Source organism: Phodopus roborovskii, unplaced genomic scaffold, assembly GCF_943737965.1.
Source record: "Phodopus roborovskii unplaced genomic scaffold, PHOROB, whole genome shotgun sequence".
Classification (NCBI taxonomy): domain Eukaryota; kingdom Metazoa; phylum Chordata; class Mammalia; order Rodentia; family Cricetidae; genus Phodopus; species Phodopus roborovskii.
The window spans coordinates 34,548,810-34,566,437 of NW_026126447.1; the positions used below are offsets into that span (position 1 = coordinate 34,548,810).

The following is a 17,628-nucleotide window of genomic DNA, read 5'->3' on the forward strand; positions in this document are numbered from 1 at the left end:
TGTCTTCATGTCTGTTCTCTATTCATAAGCCAAGTGCCCTCTGAAGGGGGATCCAAATGGCCCCTGGTGCCCCAGCCCATCTCCCGCCTTCTCCCTTCCTCTCTTGGCTTAGCCAAACTGGCCTGCTGAATAGAGCCTCATTATGGGCCCGAAGTCCGCTCTTTGCTTACAGAATCCTGCCATGATTGGTAGGCTGCACAATTTGGTCTAGAGGTTGTCTCTATTGTGATATGTTTGCTGACTCCATGTGATTCTTTATATGTGTCTTGAAGAACAAACAGATCCTTTAACAACTTTTTTCTACATGAACACAATCAATTCCAGCAGCCCAGCCCACACGAGCCACCCTACCATAGCAAAGCAGAGTGTGCGCGTGAAGGAGGCAAGAAAGCTTCGGTAAGGACACAGATTTTAGTTTAAAATTTCCAAGGGGTTGTAGAAACAGTGAGTAAAATCCCCACCTCAAATCTGGAACGCACAATAGCACTACTTGTTCAACAAGGTAACTCCGAATTACTTCTTGACTACCCGGGTCTGGGTTTTAAATCAACATACAGACTTCCTGTGCTGAGGTCTAGCTATTTTTCTAAAGGCTTGCATTGTTTTTTGTCTTAGAAAAAGAACAGAGATTTCAATTTTTCATGTTTTAAAAGAATCTGTTGTCTGTAAAGATGATGAACTATAATAGAAATACCAATGTGCACATTGAGTTGGATTGCTCTTGGTAAAGTAAGCACCATCTATAGCAACAATATCTGCAGCTTGGCAGGACCCTGCCTTGTGGAAACCATACTTCCCCATGTTGTAATAACCTCAACTACAAAATTATTTTGTTGCTACATAACTGTAATTTTGCTCCTGTTATGAATCATAATATGAATGCCTGATATGCAGGGTATCTGATAAGGGACCCCTTGTGAAAGGGTCCTTCATCCCCCAAATGGGTCTCAAACTTCAGATTGAGAACTGCTGATCTAGCTCATCACATTATCTGAAAACCGATGGTAAGATAGCCAAAGTAAAATGTCTATTAAATCAAGATGAATATCTCCACGAGTGTCAATCATTTTCAAAAACAGTCAAATTCTCAGGTTATAAAAGCTATACTTGACAGATGTCAAATATTAGAAAAGAGAAACAGAAAAAAAAAAGAAGTTCAAGGAGAAGAAAAAAAAAACACTATTTAGGTGTTAGCAAAAAGCTGGCCTCCCTTCAGCCTTAGGTCCAACTGTCCAGTGATGTTTCTTCACCACATCCCTCCCTGCTTTGAAGTCCTCTATGGAGAACTAGTACAGCCACGAGTTATGAGCTGTGCCTTGTTCCGTGTTTAAAGATGAGAATTACTTCCCTTGTGCTTAACCAAAAGAATCCCAGTTAAATCCTGGCTTACCTTTAACTTGTTAATGTTCACTTGTGAAACAAAAGTATTTGTTAGAGTAAATGAGCATGAATGAGAATAAATTGCCAGTTCCTCTAATAAAGCCACTCCCTTGCATGCATGTAGGTATCTGTCTGTGTGTGTGTGTGTGTGTGTGTGTGTGTGTGTGTGTGTAGAGTGCCGAGTACCTGACAAAAAGAATGTATTGTTACAATATGTTGTTTGAATTAAGTATTTGTTTGTAAAATGCTTGTCATAAACAAACAAGAAAATCCCTTACGGTTTCTTTTTCTTTGTTTCAGTCTTCCATTGATTTCCATAGAAACAAGGAAATGTTTACTTGGCCCAAATCTAGAAATTTAGTAAATTCTTTATGAAAGTGTTGGATATATGTTGTCAAGAAAAAAATGCATCTATACTAACATACATATATAATATATACATATAATTTGTCTGAACATGTAGAATATATTGAATTTGAGGAGTTTTAATCACAGAGCTTATTAGCAGAGGATAAAGCTATAAAACTAGACAAACTGTGAACTCACTAACTTACCTAATTTCATTGAGTTTATAATAGCAATCTATTGTATGAAGGAATCATTTACAAACTAGAAAGCAGACTGATTGCAGTATTACACAAATAACAATATCCATGGGTCTGTCTCTCTGGAATCCATTAAGTTTATTTCATTCCCTATTATTGTGTCAAATTCTCTGTTGAACTTGTTTGTTATATATGCTTTCTAAGGAGTTAAAGCTTCTGGAGGTAAAACCATATACAGACAGGTTAGTAAAGTAGGATGGATATATATATATATATATATATATATATATATATATATATATATATGAATGAGGCAGGCCTGTTTACAGGAGAGATTATTAACACATTAAGTTGACACGGTAGCATTGCAATGCACACAGGCAGAGCTAAGGTGACAGGTTTTATAGGCCTTTGACAGACTGTGCAAACTGCCACTCAAACACCAAGAAGGAAGTTCTATGGGAAGACAGAAATGATGCCCGCATATATGGAATATTTATAAGGAATGGGAGAGAGAGAGTGATCAGCATAGGCCCCATAATCCTGGGTACGAGGCCTGATGAACTCTCACACAGTGATAGTCTGTAGCGAGAGAGAAAAGCACATCACTTACGCCCCGTGAACTATACCCCTCACTGAGCCACAGCTTGTTCTTAGAATGCCCATGCAACATTCAGTACACATTAATGGATGCTGATGATTCTTCTGGGTTTTCTAGAAATCCTCTGGGCATATGTGAAAAAGCTCTCTCCTATTTATCAATGTGGATGGTTGCCAGCCACACTGTAATGCAAGTGGCCTTACTTGTGATTGCAAAATCAAAGACCCTGTCCTCAAAGCCCTGTATATCACCACATGTGTTGTTATGAAGTCTGTTGTTGCTCAGTGACTTAGCATCATTTACTGTGCTAAATGCAAGAATGTTGTTGAATGGACCTATCATCACTAACCTTATTTGTACTTTTGTCAAAAAAAAAAAAAAAAAATAGAGAAGCTTATTGATTTCCCCCTGGAGGGTGCCTCATCCCTGGTCAAGTACTTGTGTTCATTTGTCACAATTCTACTGTGAGGAAAAAAAAAAACTTAGCTAAGCAGGAAACAGAGCCATGCTCATTCCCCATCTTCTTGCAAGAGTGTATTAGTAGAGGCAGGCACAGAATGCAGGAAAAGAGAAACCCACCTTCAATCTTCAAATTCTGTTTTAATAATGTGATAAGGAGAGCCACTTAGGAAGAATAGCAACATGAGTTTTAGTGACCAGGAACTGAATTAACTAATCTGAAGCTGATTCCATATATATGCTATCAATTGAGTCAGTGGTATAAATAATTTAAATAGTTAATGACTCAACTGAATATTCCGGGTATACTGGAATTATTTGTATGTCGGCAGCACAGAAAGTCAAAGGTTTCCATTTAAAATCCATATGTGTGCTTTTAACCCTTGGATATAATTAAATCATAATGTAAACTCAACAAGTTCATCAGTAATTGAGTAAAATTTGAACAGCTAGCTGTGAATACCCCTATGCCTGGTTTTTGCTGTCTTGCGAAATATGTACATAGGCTTTCTCATCCAGTGCCATGGCAACTGCATTTACCACCCAGTAACACCAATGTGCTTTATACCATAGGATGCTCTAATCTGTCTTTCCAGTACTGGATTTTGATAGCTCATGCTAAATACAGATAAGACTTAAGTGGTTTTTGTTCCATTGTGGTCTTTTTTCCCTTTTCTTTCAAATGTTTCCCTTCTAAATTTATTTTCAAATTTATTACAGAAAAAAAGCAATGGGGCACCAAATGGATTTTATGCAGAAATTGATTGGGAAAGATATGTAAGTATAAGAACTTTTTTTAAAATGTACAACTTTAAAATTACTTGAAGCACTTAGACACATAAGAGGACACAGAAATAAGTGGAAATTTTGCATTTCATTTGGAAATGCCTGCTGTATTTAGGATGTAGTAAAGTTCACAGCCCCAGAGTCTTATCAAACTGGGCTTCAAGACCTGAAACCTCCAAGCACTAGCTGTATGTGGCCCCTAGTAATCATTCAGCACAGCACTTACCCTGGTCCCATCATTGTAAGAACTCTGGGATAATTGCTTGCACATTCCAGGAATATACCAAGCCCACAGCTGTATACAAATATACTTTTTTCTCATACTAAATGTAAGTGATTATCTTTCTAAGTAGCTTTGAATATGGTGGCAAATAAGTTAATTGCTGAGCCTGGATTATATGATGACAGCTATATGGTATAGACTTTTCCCAGGTCAAGTGACAGTTGATTCTCACGAAGTAAAGGTAGATCCCAGCTGAGATCTAAACTCCCCCATCTTAGCATCATTACCATTCACTTCACTAACCACATTAGAGCAGGCTGTTCACCCAACCTGCACTACCCTCAGATTTCTAATCATACAGAATTTTTATGTATATGTTTTTGCATCGGAGATCTCTCATTGCTGCCCCTCCAGTCCCAATTTTAGCAGAGCAATGCACACAGTCCTTCCTTTACCCTTGGTTGAGGATACAGTCTCAAAACCACAGGGAGTCAAGGACCACGGCAGACTGACGCTGACTTGCTACATGGTTGTGCTTAGTTTCCTTTTTAGTTATTGAGCTCATTATTGCCAAATGGGGTTTTCATGCCATTCAATGAGACTGTGACACACATTTGTAATAGGCACTAAGGTGTAACATATGAACCCCAACATGCATACTGTCTTTTATTTTCCCCAACTTATAGTGTTAGCTCTTTGGTGTTAGCTTCATCTAGTAGTCGATCTCCCAGGACTGGAGGGTAGAAACCATAGACTCTTCTTGACACTTCCCTCCTTTTTCCTCCTATCACCAAGACTTGACAATCTATCCCTCCAGATTCTTCCTTCATCCTTGCTTCATCCTATCCCATCACCAAAACTCGAGTCACACATAGTCTTAGCAATAGAGCCTGAGTTGGTACACATATTTTAGATGATTCACCCTTTCTCCTGCCTCCACTCACCTTACCCTCTGTCCCCAACATCTTCCACTGTGACTAAGAAACTTCAGCAGCCCTAGCAAGACAAAGCCCCCAACCCTAGCAGACATCACCCATGGTCTTTTGCCCAGTCCCTGGCCCCTACCCCCCACTGTCATCCTTGTCACTTTGGCCTTCACCACCTGAGTCACACAGTGTCCATTCCTACCATGGCATCTCATCCTACACTCCTCCCACCACCGTGGAGTGACCCCATCCCTACCCTACCCTCTTTATCTGCACTGAAAGTCTCCAGCAGCCCCCCTTATCCTTACAAACTAAGCTGATCCCCCTCATTCTTAATAACTACAATTGCTATCTTGTGGTATTTTCTTTTCTAATTTTTGCCTCAGAGAATATGTTTTCATTTCCCTGAGGGCAAATAGTTTGCATTTCAATTGCCCATGTTGCTTGGCACAGTCTGTGGCTTCGGAAAGGCCTGATATATTCTCTTTGTTTTGTTTTGTTTTGTTTTGTTTTGTTTTGAGACATCACTGGGGTCCTTCAGATATCCTTGAACAAAGATTTAAACAGAGACTGCTTAGCATTCATTTCCAAAAGCTAACTCCTCAACCCCTTAAAATGAGACACTTGTCTGTATTCTTAAGTAAAAGATTTCTAGAAGGAAAGCAATTTCTCCATCAATTTGGGGAAATAACCACTTAACCTGCATTTTTGTTTTTGAGAATTTGAATCAGGAATACTGTATTTACAGCATGACCACACTTCCCACTCCAGCCTCCAGCTTCTCATGTGCCTTCAACTACCTCTCAATTATTCTTTAAGTATTACTGCTACATATATGTGTGTTGTATTTCTGTTTTACAGAACTCACCTGAGTTGGATGAAGAAGGTTACAGCATCAGGCCTGAAGAACCAGGCTATATCCTTTCTGTTTAAATTTTTAAAATTTATATTGTCTCAGGGACCAGTAAGCTAAATTTGAGTCTCACAAAGGTCGTAAAATAACCAAAGCTACTATTAGCCTCAGAGATGAGTATCTAGCCCAGAGAATAGCCTGGTGGCTAATGAGCATGTACATGCCTTGATCTCGTCGAGAGACAGAGAGAAAGTGACAGGGTAGAGGGAAATATACAGTAAAACATCCTGCACACTTGTTACCCTGACTTACCTGCTGAACCCCAATATGACAGTGTCATTTACAGTGAATGGCAAAGAGCATTACTGTCCTCTCTGGCCAACTCCCCCCCCCCCCCGGAAAGACCCAAGTAGCCTTGCCTTACTCTGACCAACTCCAAAGCATGCAAGATTCTTTATAGGTGCCCTTTAAAGTAGCCTTGCAGTGTGTGGAGACACAAGTTCCTGCTTGTGATCTGTGTGTGACATACAAAGTTCACCTGTCAGAAAGAAAGAAAGAAAGAAAGAAAGAAAGAAAGAAAGAAAGAAAGAAAGAAAGAAGAAAGAAGGAAGGAAGGACATAGTAAAGAAAGAAGAAAGAGAAATAAGAAGGAGGGAGGGAGGAAGGTAGGAGGGAGGGAGAGAAGGAGAAAGAAAAAGGAAGGAAGGAAGGAAGGAAGGAAGGAAGGAAGGAAGGGAAAAGAAAAAATGTAGGACCATGACCAGTGCTCCTCAGAGTTCATAACCATAACCTTTCTTCCTTGGGTGCTATTTTTCTTTGGTGTCCCACCATCTAAGGTGACTTTTACTATGTCTACCAAAGCCATTCTTGTCTTGTCCTCACCAATACCTCTTAGCAGAAGAAAGAGCTAAGTGTCCTTAACTGTGTTCTACCTACCAAAGGAAAACACTTTTATTCTTCGAGTGAGTCTGAGGAGGAAGAAGAGTCCCACAAGAAATTCAACATCAAGATTAAACCACTGCAATCGAAGGACGTCCTTAAGAATGCTGCAACTGTAGATGAGCTGAAGGCTTCAATAGGCAACATTGCACTTTCCCCGTCACCTGTGGTGAGTGGAGTCCTTATGTTAAGCTTTGGTAAGGTTGGGTGGGGAGCCGTGTTCTGTCACATGTGCTAAAAGCCACTTGTGTCTAATCTGGTGAGCTCTGCAACCCCTGAGTAACTCACTCTCTCCCTCTTCCAATGCAGTTCCTCATACCTTCTAGACTAGTAAAAGCGTGTGAAATTGTGTTTTATTTTATTTTTTAATAATTGTCAGACAAAGAAAAAATAAGAAAATGATGTTTCAGACTTACTTCTAAAGACTTAATTTTAAAAGGATATGAACTTCACAGGTCAACTAGCAAAGTTTCAAAAACACATCTTAATTTTCTGTCTTCATGAAAACAAACAAAAGCCAAGAACATTGCTTTTAAAAATACTTACTATTGTGATGCTCCAAAATCATAGAAAATAAGTAAAATCTCACTAGGTTTCTAAAGCGTGGGCTCTTCATTATTTTTTAATCCTCAAATTGTTTTAAATACTCTTGGAATTTAGAATACTCATATCCAGTTGTTGCTTTATTTATATTATTCTAATTGGTCTTCTCCCATGATTTGGGCTTCCATTCCGAATTCCTAGCTACTGGTTTTCTTCAGTTGCTGAGTTCTGAGTGCTGATGTTTTCTCCCTGGGGTTTGAAAAGTGCCAACATTGTCTTCTAAGAATAGCTGTGCACACAGATGCAAGCTCCCTAATGAGATTCTCTTGGCTCCTCAGGGGACCATCCTCCTCAACAGGGTAGTTAGTACATGCTAAACCGCTTCCTAGGGGCTTCTAGAAATATCTCAACTAACCTTTTAAAAACAGTTGTAATTGTTTATTCCTTGAGAAAAAAATTTTGCCTTCCTGGGATAAAATTGTTTGTTTGGGTTTTTTGTTTGTTTGTTTCGTTTTGTTTTTAAGAAAAAGCAAATCTTAGTGCTTACAGTAGGATTTATCCCATGTGTTTGGTGACAATTAAAAGGATTGCTAATAGTCATCCACACATTGAAAATGATTTGTCATCATATATTCACCTGCTACTTTAGCAAAAGCATGAAATACTGTTTCTTTCTCGCCTGCAATGAAAGGTAGAGATTTTAAACACACATTCTGGCCTGTGGTTTGTAGTCTTGGAAGCATTAGGTAAAACGCCCCCTTTCACTTTGTTTTCACTTTTCAGCTGACATCATGCTCATCGCCTTCCACTAACCAAGTCACTGTTTGTTGTTTGTCTTTAATTGTAAGAAAATCTAAATGTCAGGGACAAGTTTACATCCCCTTCTAGGTAGGGCATGATAGACTGGGTGGGTTTTTGGGAATTGCATGGGGAAGTGGAAGAAGGCAAGTCCCCCTGATTAAATGGATGACTGAATAAGAAAGTGGGCTTTCTATACACATCCCAGAAGCATAGCTAAAAGCTCACTGACTCTAGGCAAGGCGGGATCCACTGTGTTACAATGAATGTGTGCCCAACCTGATATGCTGCTGAGGCACAGTGAGAAAAGTGGCTGGAAGCCGGAGGCTTCCTCAGAAGCCATCTTTAAGGGAAGCAGCCATCAGGTGCTTAAGGCTCAGATGAGAAAGAATTCACGGAAACAGAGCAAAAAGTAGATGTATATACACTGAGACCACAATTTGGAGTTGCTTTCCTGACCCCAGTCCAGCCCAATTTATTCCCTTTGCCATGAAATTTTCTTTCATGAGAATCACTCCCACATATTTCTAACTTTGATATTTAGACTAGGAATAAGCTCTTGCCACCCTTTTTGGGACAGTTTTGTAGTCAGACTTTCTATTCCACTACCAACCTCAAATAACAACACAGAGACTTATTAACAATGAAAGCTTGGCCTTAGTTTAGGCTTGTCCCACTAGCCTTATTAATTAGGCTTAATTTAACTTAACTTAAATTAAATTAACCCATTTATGTGAATCTATGTTTTGCCTAGTGGCATTTTACCTTTCTTTCATTCTGTATGTCTGACTCCCTCCATGTCTTGTTGGCATCTCTCTCCCAAAAATATCTAGAATCATCCTGAGTTCCTCTCTCTGCATCTGAAAGTCCTGTCTCTCCCTCATGACTAGCTATTAGCCATTCATCTTTTTATTACACCAATCACAGCAACACATCTTCCCCCACATTTCCCCCCTTTTGTCTAAATAAAAAGGAAAGTTTTTTAACTCTAGCACAGTAAAACTGTATATAATAAGAACAATTATCAGTGCATTTTCTTTGTCCAGCCCATATGTATTTAGTATATTTGAACAACATATTCTATTATGTATTCCATCTTGGTGAATCCAAGGATTTGTACATAATTCACTTTCTATCATAACTTGTATTACTAACGCAAGAGTATTTTTTTAGACCTCAAAACATTTTCTTCAATAAAAAATTTAATGTCCATTGATGGAAGTTTCTGTCCCTCCCAGCCCTGCAGCTGTTCAGTTCAGTTCCAAATAAACACATAAAGGACTTGTGTTAATTATAAACTGTTTGGCCTATTGCTCAGGGTTATTACTTACAAACTCGTACAACTTAAATTATCCCATAATTCTTACCATAAGCTACATGGCTTGCTACCTTTTCTCAGTAAAGCATTCTCGTCTTGCTCCCACTGCATCTGGCTGGTGATTGTGTCTCTGCCTTTCACCTTCCCAGAATTCTAGTCTGGTAACCCCACCTATACTTTATACCTAGCTACTGGCCAATTAGCATTTTATAAACCAAAATGAGTGATAAATCTTTACAGTGAACAATAACAGTATCCCACATCAAATGTCTCTAAACCTCATACATTTTATACCACTTCTTTTAAAAAAAAAAATGGTCACAAGGAAAACTGTAACTATCTAGTCTTCAACCCCATCAAAGACCCAAAAAGGATATAATATTACAGGAAATACAGAGCAAACAATTTCCAAAAAGATAAATGGCAGTCAGATGTCTGCCTGAACAGTCACCGCAAGGTTCCTCTGCAATTTTAGGGCATCCATCTTTGGCCTACAGGCCTAGAATATCTGACAGACCTTTCTGTGAAGCCAGAATTTTTGAAGGACTGTCCTACTTTGCCTTGGCAAAGTTCTGCAGTCAATTTCTTTTGTGTGTTGCTTTTTTAATTTGGACAACATACTGTCAGCAATTGAGTCAAGTGCAATTTCTTGCTCAGTGGCTAGCTTTATCACAACAAAAGCAAGATCTACATGGAAGTTCTTCAGTGTCCTACATCTTTTTTATATAGATTGATGCTGCTAGGAGCAGACATGTCTTACTGTCATGAAAAGCTATATGTTATTAAAATATTTTAAATGCCATATTCTATAGGTCTCTGAAGTTTTTGAAGACCATCTATCTGTTTAAAATATATCTCTGTTTGACCTTGAAACATACATAACATGACTACAAGTTTGATTATTATAGATGACTAACTACTAACCTGAATTTCTTATTATCCTAAATAGCTTTCAAGGACTAGAATTTTACATTACATTTTTAAATCATATGCATAGATACAATACCTTTAAAAGGGTAGAAACATATATACAGTATATTATAACAAAAATAACCTTAATTTGTATCAATATACAAAAATCTATACCAATGTAAAATGTTTGAGACTAGTAGTTGCTTTTTAGTCTAAAACTGGATTCAAGAATCTACCCTTTTATCCTATCATTCCCATATCTCCCATTTTCTATTCAAATAACGATCCTTGAATCCAGTCTCTTTTGCTTCATTTTTCCCTGTCCATGACTGATAACCATTTGTAACCCCTAAACAATGACAAACATCCATAATCCACTCAAAAAAAAAAAAAAAGAAAAGAAAAGAAAAGAAAACAAAAAACAAAAAACACCCACCCCACCTCTTAGGAATGTGGGTGTCTTGTTCTTACAATTACTTCCTGTTTCAAAGCACATACTTACAATGAATGCCTGTCTGTGGGCAAAGGCATCTTTAGGGGACCCTGAGAAAATTGGGATAATGGTCAAGTCCTGGGAAAACTAGCTATATGATTTGTTGTCCAGTCTTTGTATAATGGGAAAGTGTAGGGCTTATCTGAAGTCTTGGCTGGAGTAGTCTGTGAGGCTGGAACATCACAGCTAGCAGCTTTGAAGTTGTGCTGGATGCATGTTTTTGAGGAAACTGCAACAGAGGCATTCTGAGATGCTGGATCAACTGAGTTACTTGTCTTTATTGTTGTCTGGTGGGGGTTTTTTCTCTGAAAACATAAACTTTTAAAGGTAACATATATCTGTATTAACACAAACATGCAATGTGTAGTGTGCACAAATCAAAAATGATTTTTTTTTGGTTCTATGTTGCAGCAGGTAAGAGGTACCTGTCAACTTTATAAAACCTTTTAGACTGTATAACCAAACTATAAATCTCCCATGTCATATAAAAGAAAGGCATGTAATAATAAGTCATAAGGATTCTGTAACCAACAAGATTCATCATGTCTCATCCAGTCTCAGAGCTGCTTGAATAATAGAAGGATCAGCATATACATCACCTATCCTGTAGTCTTTCTTGGTTTCTTTTATCATGTCTGTGGCCAATATTTTCAGGAGATCTTTCCCAATAAAATCTGATCTTTATTAATTTTTAAGAGAATCATAACTTTTGTTTCCTGTGGAAGCAAAGGCATAATCCCTCAACACAACGTATATTTTACTTCCAATTTGAAGTTAAGACATTCTTAAACTACATAGGTTGGTTTAATTTAGCAGTTTCCATAATTCAGTATCTCTCAGCAGCTATTTTGTACATTAGTATTAAAAAATTGAAGTTAACACCAAACAGGATCCAGACACCCTATATCTTTTCCATCTTTATGTGGCTTTTTCATTTTATATTACTTTGCTCTTTCCTTAAAGGCTTCACTGTATTATTTTTAAGCTACTTGTTTTCTATGATTGTCTATACCCATTTTCTTTTCTTTCTTTAGCATCTAAGTATATTTTCTAAACATACTACACCTTTTTAGATGTTTTCTGTGTCTGGACCTGGTTTTACCAAGTGCGTGGAGTGTTCTCTGACCACTTGAGACAAATCTTAAACTACCATGTGAGCCACTCCACAGCTCAGCATCGCACACGGTGCTGGCTCATGGTGCTGGCAGCTGGCTCTAGCCCTCCAGCAGCAGCCTCTGTAAGCAGAGCCCACCTGAGAGACTACAGGGTTAGGAAGCCACATCTGGCTCCATGTTTGTGTCTTTGGAACCTTTTTTTTTTTTTTTTTAAGATTTCTCAGGTCCTGTGTGGAAATGTATGCCCTCATTTTGGATGCCATATGTAGTCAGACTTTATTTTCCACTGCCAGAACCAAATAATGACACAGAGACTTATTATTAATTATAAAATCTCAGCCTCAGCTTTAGACTTGTCCCACTATCTCTTATAACTTGAATTAACCCACCCATATTCATCTGTTTTGCCTCATGGCTTTTTAACCTTTCTTTCACTTTTTATGTTCAACTCCCTCCATGTCTCATTGGCATCTCTGTCACACATGCCTAGAATCATCCTCTGTTCCCCTCCTTTTCATCCAGAAAGTCCTGCCTATCTCTTCTGCCTAGCTATTGGCAATTCTGCTTTTTATTGCACCAATAACAGCAATATATCTTCACACACTATACAAATATCCCCAGCACAGTTCTGAATGTGCAGATAGATAGATAGATAGATAGATAGATAGATAGATAGATAGATAGATAGATAGGAAGGACTTCACACTGTTGTACTCTGACTTCCATATGCATGCCACAGCGTGTGTGCACAACACATAACACACAAAAGTAAACAATAGTAACAAAACTACAACCGAAAGCATTTTTAAAGACAGGGAGGTGTTTAATGGTCAAGAAACAGGAATGAGATGCTGAGCCCTTGGAACTTTGAAACTGTTATATGCTAGGGATGTGAGCTTCATTTGAACTCATGGCCCTGTGACTTTCCTATACTTCACACTGGTTTTCAACCTGTACTGGACAAGTGTCTGATGTCCACAGACTAACTTCCCTCTTTTACACATCAGGGTTCTTTGCTGGCCAGACTGTGAGCTGGGCACTTTCCCCCATCATTCAGAGACTCCCCAGATTAAAGACTGATTCCCTGACTTGTGGTTGGCCTCTTTTCTTTGACTCCCAGAGTAAAATGTGTGTGAACAGTAGAGCCCCTCTCTAGATGGTACCCTGCTACCACTGAGTCTTACAGAGTGATCATGGACCTCCTCACCACTGCTGAACTTTGTTTTGGAATCCCTACTTCAGTGAAACCTTGCAAGTAGATATGAGACTTGCCCTGGGGGTAGGACTGCCAGCCTTTTCTTTGGGGCCCACTGGGTTAACTTTTAGATGAGCCTTCTGCTTCCTCTCCTCCGGAAAGCAGAGGAACTGAAGCCGTCCTGAGTTTAGCTTCTGCTCCATGTGTACCTGCCTATCAGCAATCTTCACCTCTTCTCACATTGCCTTTGTGAATTCCCAAGGCCTCTTCTCTTTGGAACAGGGTCTATGTATTCCTTCACCAACTCTTCTCAAGTAGGTTATATGGAAGTGGCTTCCAACCTGCTGCCTTGCCTGAAAATTTGTTGAGAACTAGGATTTTAGTGAGTAGCAAAATCCTTCTGTATCATTAAACAGATAGTGTATTTTTAATCTAGATCTCAGGGATTAGCTCCTATGTGAGGGGTATTAGTTCTGATTCTTTTCCCAATGTAGTCTCCTGGTAATACAGTAACAGACTCAGGCAATGAAAACCACCCATGCTTGTTTTGGATCTCATATCTGTATAAGGGAGAGCCCTAGGGTTGAGCAACCTCACCAGAGATAAAAGGCTTTAAATAGAAAGAAAGACTTTATTCTCTCCCACATTAAGGTCTATTGAGCAAAACTGCTAGACCTCCCAGAAGGCTAAAGAGTTCAACTCCCAAGTGCCACTCAAAAGTCCAGGAACTTTCTACTCTGCCTTCCTGGGTCGTTACTGCCATACATCATCAAGCATCTCCCTGTTTAGACTTTGAAATGGAGTAGAAAGAAAATGGAAAGCATGTGTCTTCCTTTAAACGGTGGTGCACACAGCACTACCACTGAGACCCTAACAATAATTCACTCACATAGACAGATCTGCTGCAAGGAAGTCTGGGAAATGTAGTCTTCCCCTGGAAAGACAATGGACAGACTAGAATTCTGGTTGTTACTAAAAGGCAGATGAACAAATGATAATCAGAAGGACATTGGCAGCTTCTGCTGCTATATCACAAATGATCTAGATCATTTGCAGGAATCCATTAGGAACCAAGTAAAAGGTATAGGAAGTTCTCTTTCAAATATGTCTAATCATTTAAAAAAAAAAAAAAAAACCTTATTGTACAAACCAATCCCAGTTCCCTCTCCCTCCTGTCCTCCCATTCCCCCCACCACCAAACCCCCATCCTACTCCCCATACACTCACCAGGGAGGGTGAGGCCTCCCATGAGGGATCATCAAAGTCTGACACATCATTTGGGGCAGAACCTAAGCTTGTGTATCTAGGCTGAGAGAGTATCCCTCTACAGAAAATGGACTCCCAAAGACCATTCATGAACTATGGTTAACTCTAATCAATTTTTAAATGCTATGCTACATGTTAGCTACCATCAAGGTGAACAGAAACGGTGTTCAGCTCAGGCATCTTATGTAGTCAGTGTGTACCCCTCCAGCAATAGGAGGCCATTTTATTTGTGATAAGGCTTCACTGTGTATCACTAACTGGCCTAGAACTCACTATGCAGACCAGACTAGCCTCAAACTCACAAAGGTCTGCCCACTTCTACCTCCTGAATGCTGGGATTAAAAGTGTGTACCACTATTCCTGGGCAAAGGAATACTCACTACATCTTAGAGCATGGTATTTCATTGTTGAACATCTTATGTTTTTTATCCTTGATTATGGTTGTGCAAATATATTGTCCCTCCTTTTGCCAACTGACCTTGAGTCTAACACCTATGGGATGCTGTGGACACAAAGAGATGAACAATTTTGTGCAGACAGCAACAGCCTGTGCTGAACTCTGGAGGTTGGATGATGCTTCCCTGGTATGTGTTTGGCTGAAGAGAAACTGCTATATTACAATATCATCAGTACTCTTCAGAGCCATGGTAAGACATGACCTTGAACAACACAGCTCTGTGCAGCTGAGGCAAATATTGAGGTATGCACAGTTGAAGACTGCCAGCCTCAAAGTTGGTGCAAGCAAACCTTCTTCAGGGGAATGCATGACACATTTTGGTGTCCACCCTCAATCTCCCACATTTGACACAGCTTTATGAATCATTGCCATTCAATAAATACTTGTGAGTCAACAAAAGTTAATGGGGCCAGGCCAAGGATAAAGCAGTGTAGAATGCCGTTGCCCTCTACTTCTACACTCATCCTCACCTCATCCTTTTTTGTTCAACCAATGATGAGTCACCCAACTATGCCCTCACGCTGGCCCTCTCGAGGAACTTCTTTTACTCCCTTTGTATTCAAACTAGTTACAAAGTCAGAAGTCATAAAGTACAGAGCTGTATTTGAGAGACGGTAAGTGTCCAAAAGCCCTGGGAGAAGGAAACAGGTGGGAGTAGTTACCATGGCACCTAAGGCTACTGCCTTCGTGTCCCTGTGCCTTCTGGAAATTGTTCTGTTTAAATATTGGCTTGAGAATGTGGGTCACTAGCAGGCAGCTGCAGTGTAACAAGGAGGCATGGATTTGAGCTGGCCTGGCCACTGTGCTCTTCCTATGTCTCTTAGATGAGCCTTGGGACTGTTATGGAAAGCATATCTCCTCACCTGTAAAGTCAAGATAATAAGTAGGCCTGGGGGTGATTTGGATGCTGACTTTCATAGGCCTCTGTCAGGACCAAATCTCATTTGCCATTCTGTTGTCCATCCTTAGTGAGATGGGGACCTGTTTGATGACAGCTGAAGGGCAGGCACACACAGAATCCTGGTGGCAGTACCCATTGCCATTGGTACTTCGCAGCCTTCGATTTCCTGATCACTGTTCTGTAGTTTTTCCCTCCCTTTTGGGAGCTGTGGCCCTGCTTCCACACTTCCAGTCATGCGCTGAGAGCACACTGTGTCTTCTTCACATCCTGTCAAGTGAAGTCTGGAGTTAGCAGCTCAGCATCTCCTGCCTGCCTTGGACTTTCCTTCAACAAATCTCATTTGGCATCTAGAAGAACTTTTAAGTTCAATTTCTCTATCCGAGACAGACGAGGTTGATTTTTCTAGCAACACGCACAGCAACCGCACTCGCCACTAAGAGAACTGGGGTGTGGTGAGAAAGGCGACCCCACCCCCACCCCCCACCCCCGAGCTCAGCTTGCTAGCTCTGCTGTTCAGGCATGGTGTTTAAATCTGTCTGAGACTCCAGTCTTTGGGCTCTGGAACTGGAATAGCAAACACACTGTGGGACGGAAGCAGCACTGTCATTATCATTCCTCCCAGAAACAGACACGTGAGGCAGGCCCTTTGCAACCTCGGAGCAGATGAACACCTCCATTACACTACATTACAAGGAGACGGCTTTGTTCTCCTTTTTTAAGGATTTATTTATTCTTACTTTATGTGCATTGGTGTTTTGCCTTCATTTATGCCTGTGTGAGGGTGTTGGGGCCCTGGGGCCCAGGAGTTACAGACAGTTGTGGGTCACCACGAGGGTGCTGGGAATTGAACCTAGGTCCTCTGAAAGAGCAGCCAGTGCTCTCTACCACTGAGCCATCTCTCCTGACCCATGCTTTGTTCTTAAAGAGTATCGTAATACTGAACTTTAAGGTCTCTTTCCAAACCATAGCAAAAGTAGAATTCAATGTACAATTGAATTTTACTGAATTTCTTTAAGGTAACTAGAGAAAAATGAATGCACACTTACTGCAATAATATCACAGTTCTTCAAATGAGTCACCTGTCAGTTAGTGATCTTGGTGGGTTCCAAAATCTGCCTTTGGTTTCTTCATCTGTAAGCACTGACAATTCCCATACAACCTCATGGGGCTGCTCAGAGAAATGCATGACTTGACAGCTAATGAACACTCAGATTTCACATGGCATTCAAAGTCAATCTCAGTGTCATTAGAATTGTCTGCAGAGCCTAGAGCACATTTCTAAGAATATCATTAATGCTTGTATTTAGGTGGCCCAAACACTCAAAAGTCATTTAGACCTAAGATCAATAATTAGCCTAAGCATCAAACTGGGGAAACGTGTTAATAACTTTCCCTTACAGTAATTCTAGAAGCCTTACTAAGTCGTTTCAAGTGTGGTTCTTCATCAAGAAGCTGCACTGAAGGCTGGCACCCACCTGGAAAATCAACTTTCTTACTCTTCAAGTTATTTCACCAGATAATACAACCCATGTTGCTTATAGTAGACACATGATAACATCCCCCTATTCCCCAAACCCCCTTTCCTCTCCTCCCAGGATCTATGGCATGGGAATCTCTTCCCTTCTGAAATACACAAGGAGCAGCAGGTTTAGCCACATTCGGTAAACAATAGGAGACTGGTGGCTTCAGTGGAATATAAAAGCTTTTCCTTTCTCGAGTGTTGCTATGTTTACCTCTGGTCTTCAGGGAGCCAGGACTCATTGTCGGCTTTCCCCCCAGGAGATTTGTTTTTATACACATTAGTTCTGCAGTAATTCAGGGAATTTTTCCCCTCTGGATTGAGTCAAAGCTAAGTTTACATTCTGATTCACACATGCCTTGCTCACCCATGTGATCTTGGCTTCATCATCATTATGGG

The 17,628-nt window shown here is 40.0% G+C and overlaps 1 protein-coding gene across 10 annotated transcripts in view; it reads left to right on the forward strand.

Annotated features, from left to right (window-relative positions):
• Sgip1 (SH3GL interacting endocytic adaptor 1) overlaps positions 1-17,628 on the forward strand; it is a 191,803-nt gene that overhangs the window by 101,648 nt on the left and 72,527 nt on the right. For 6 of the 10 annotated variants that reach the window (XM_051188253.1, XM_051188254.1, XM_051188251.1 and 3 more), the window contains 4 exons: positions 328-396; positions 3,706-3,762; positions 5,782-5,836; positions 6,706-6,881. In XM_051188253.1, coding sequence (XP_051044210.1) covers positions 328-396; positions 3,706-3,762; positions 5,782-5,836; positions 6,706-6,881 — 357 coding nt within the window. The remainder of the gene's footprint in view (positions 1-327; positions 397-3,705; positions 3,763-5,781; positions 5,837-6,705; positions 6,882-17,628) is intronic. The other 4 variants (XM_051188257.1, XM_051188259.1, XM_051188260.1 and 1 more) reach the window with 1 other exon arrangement.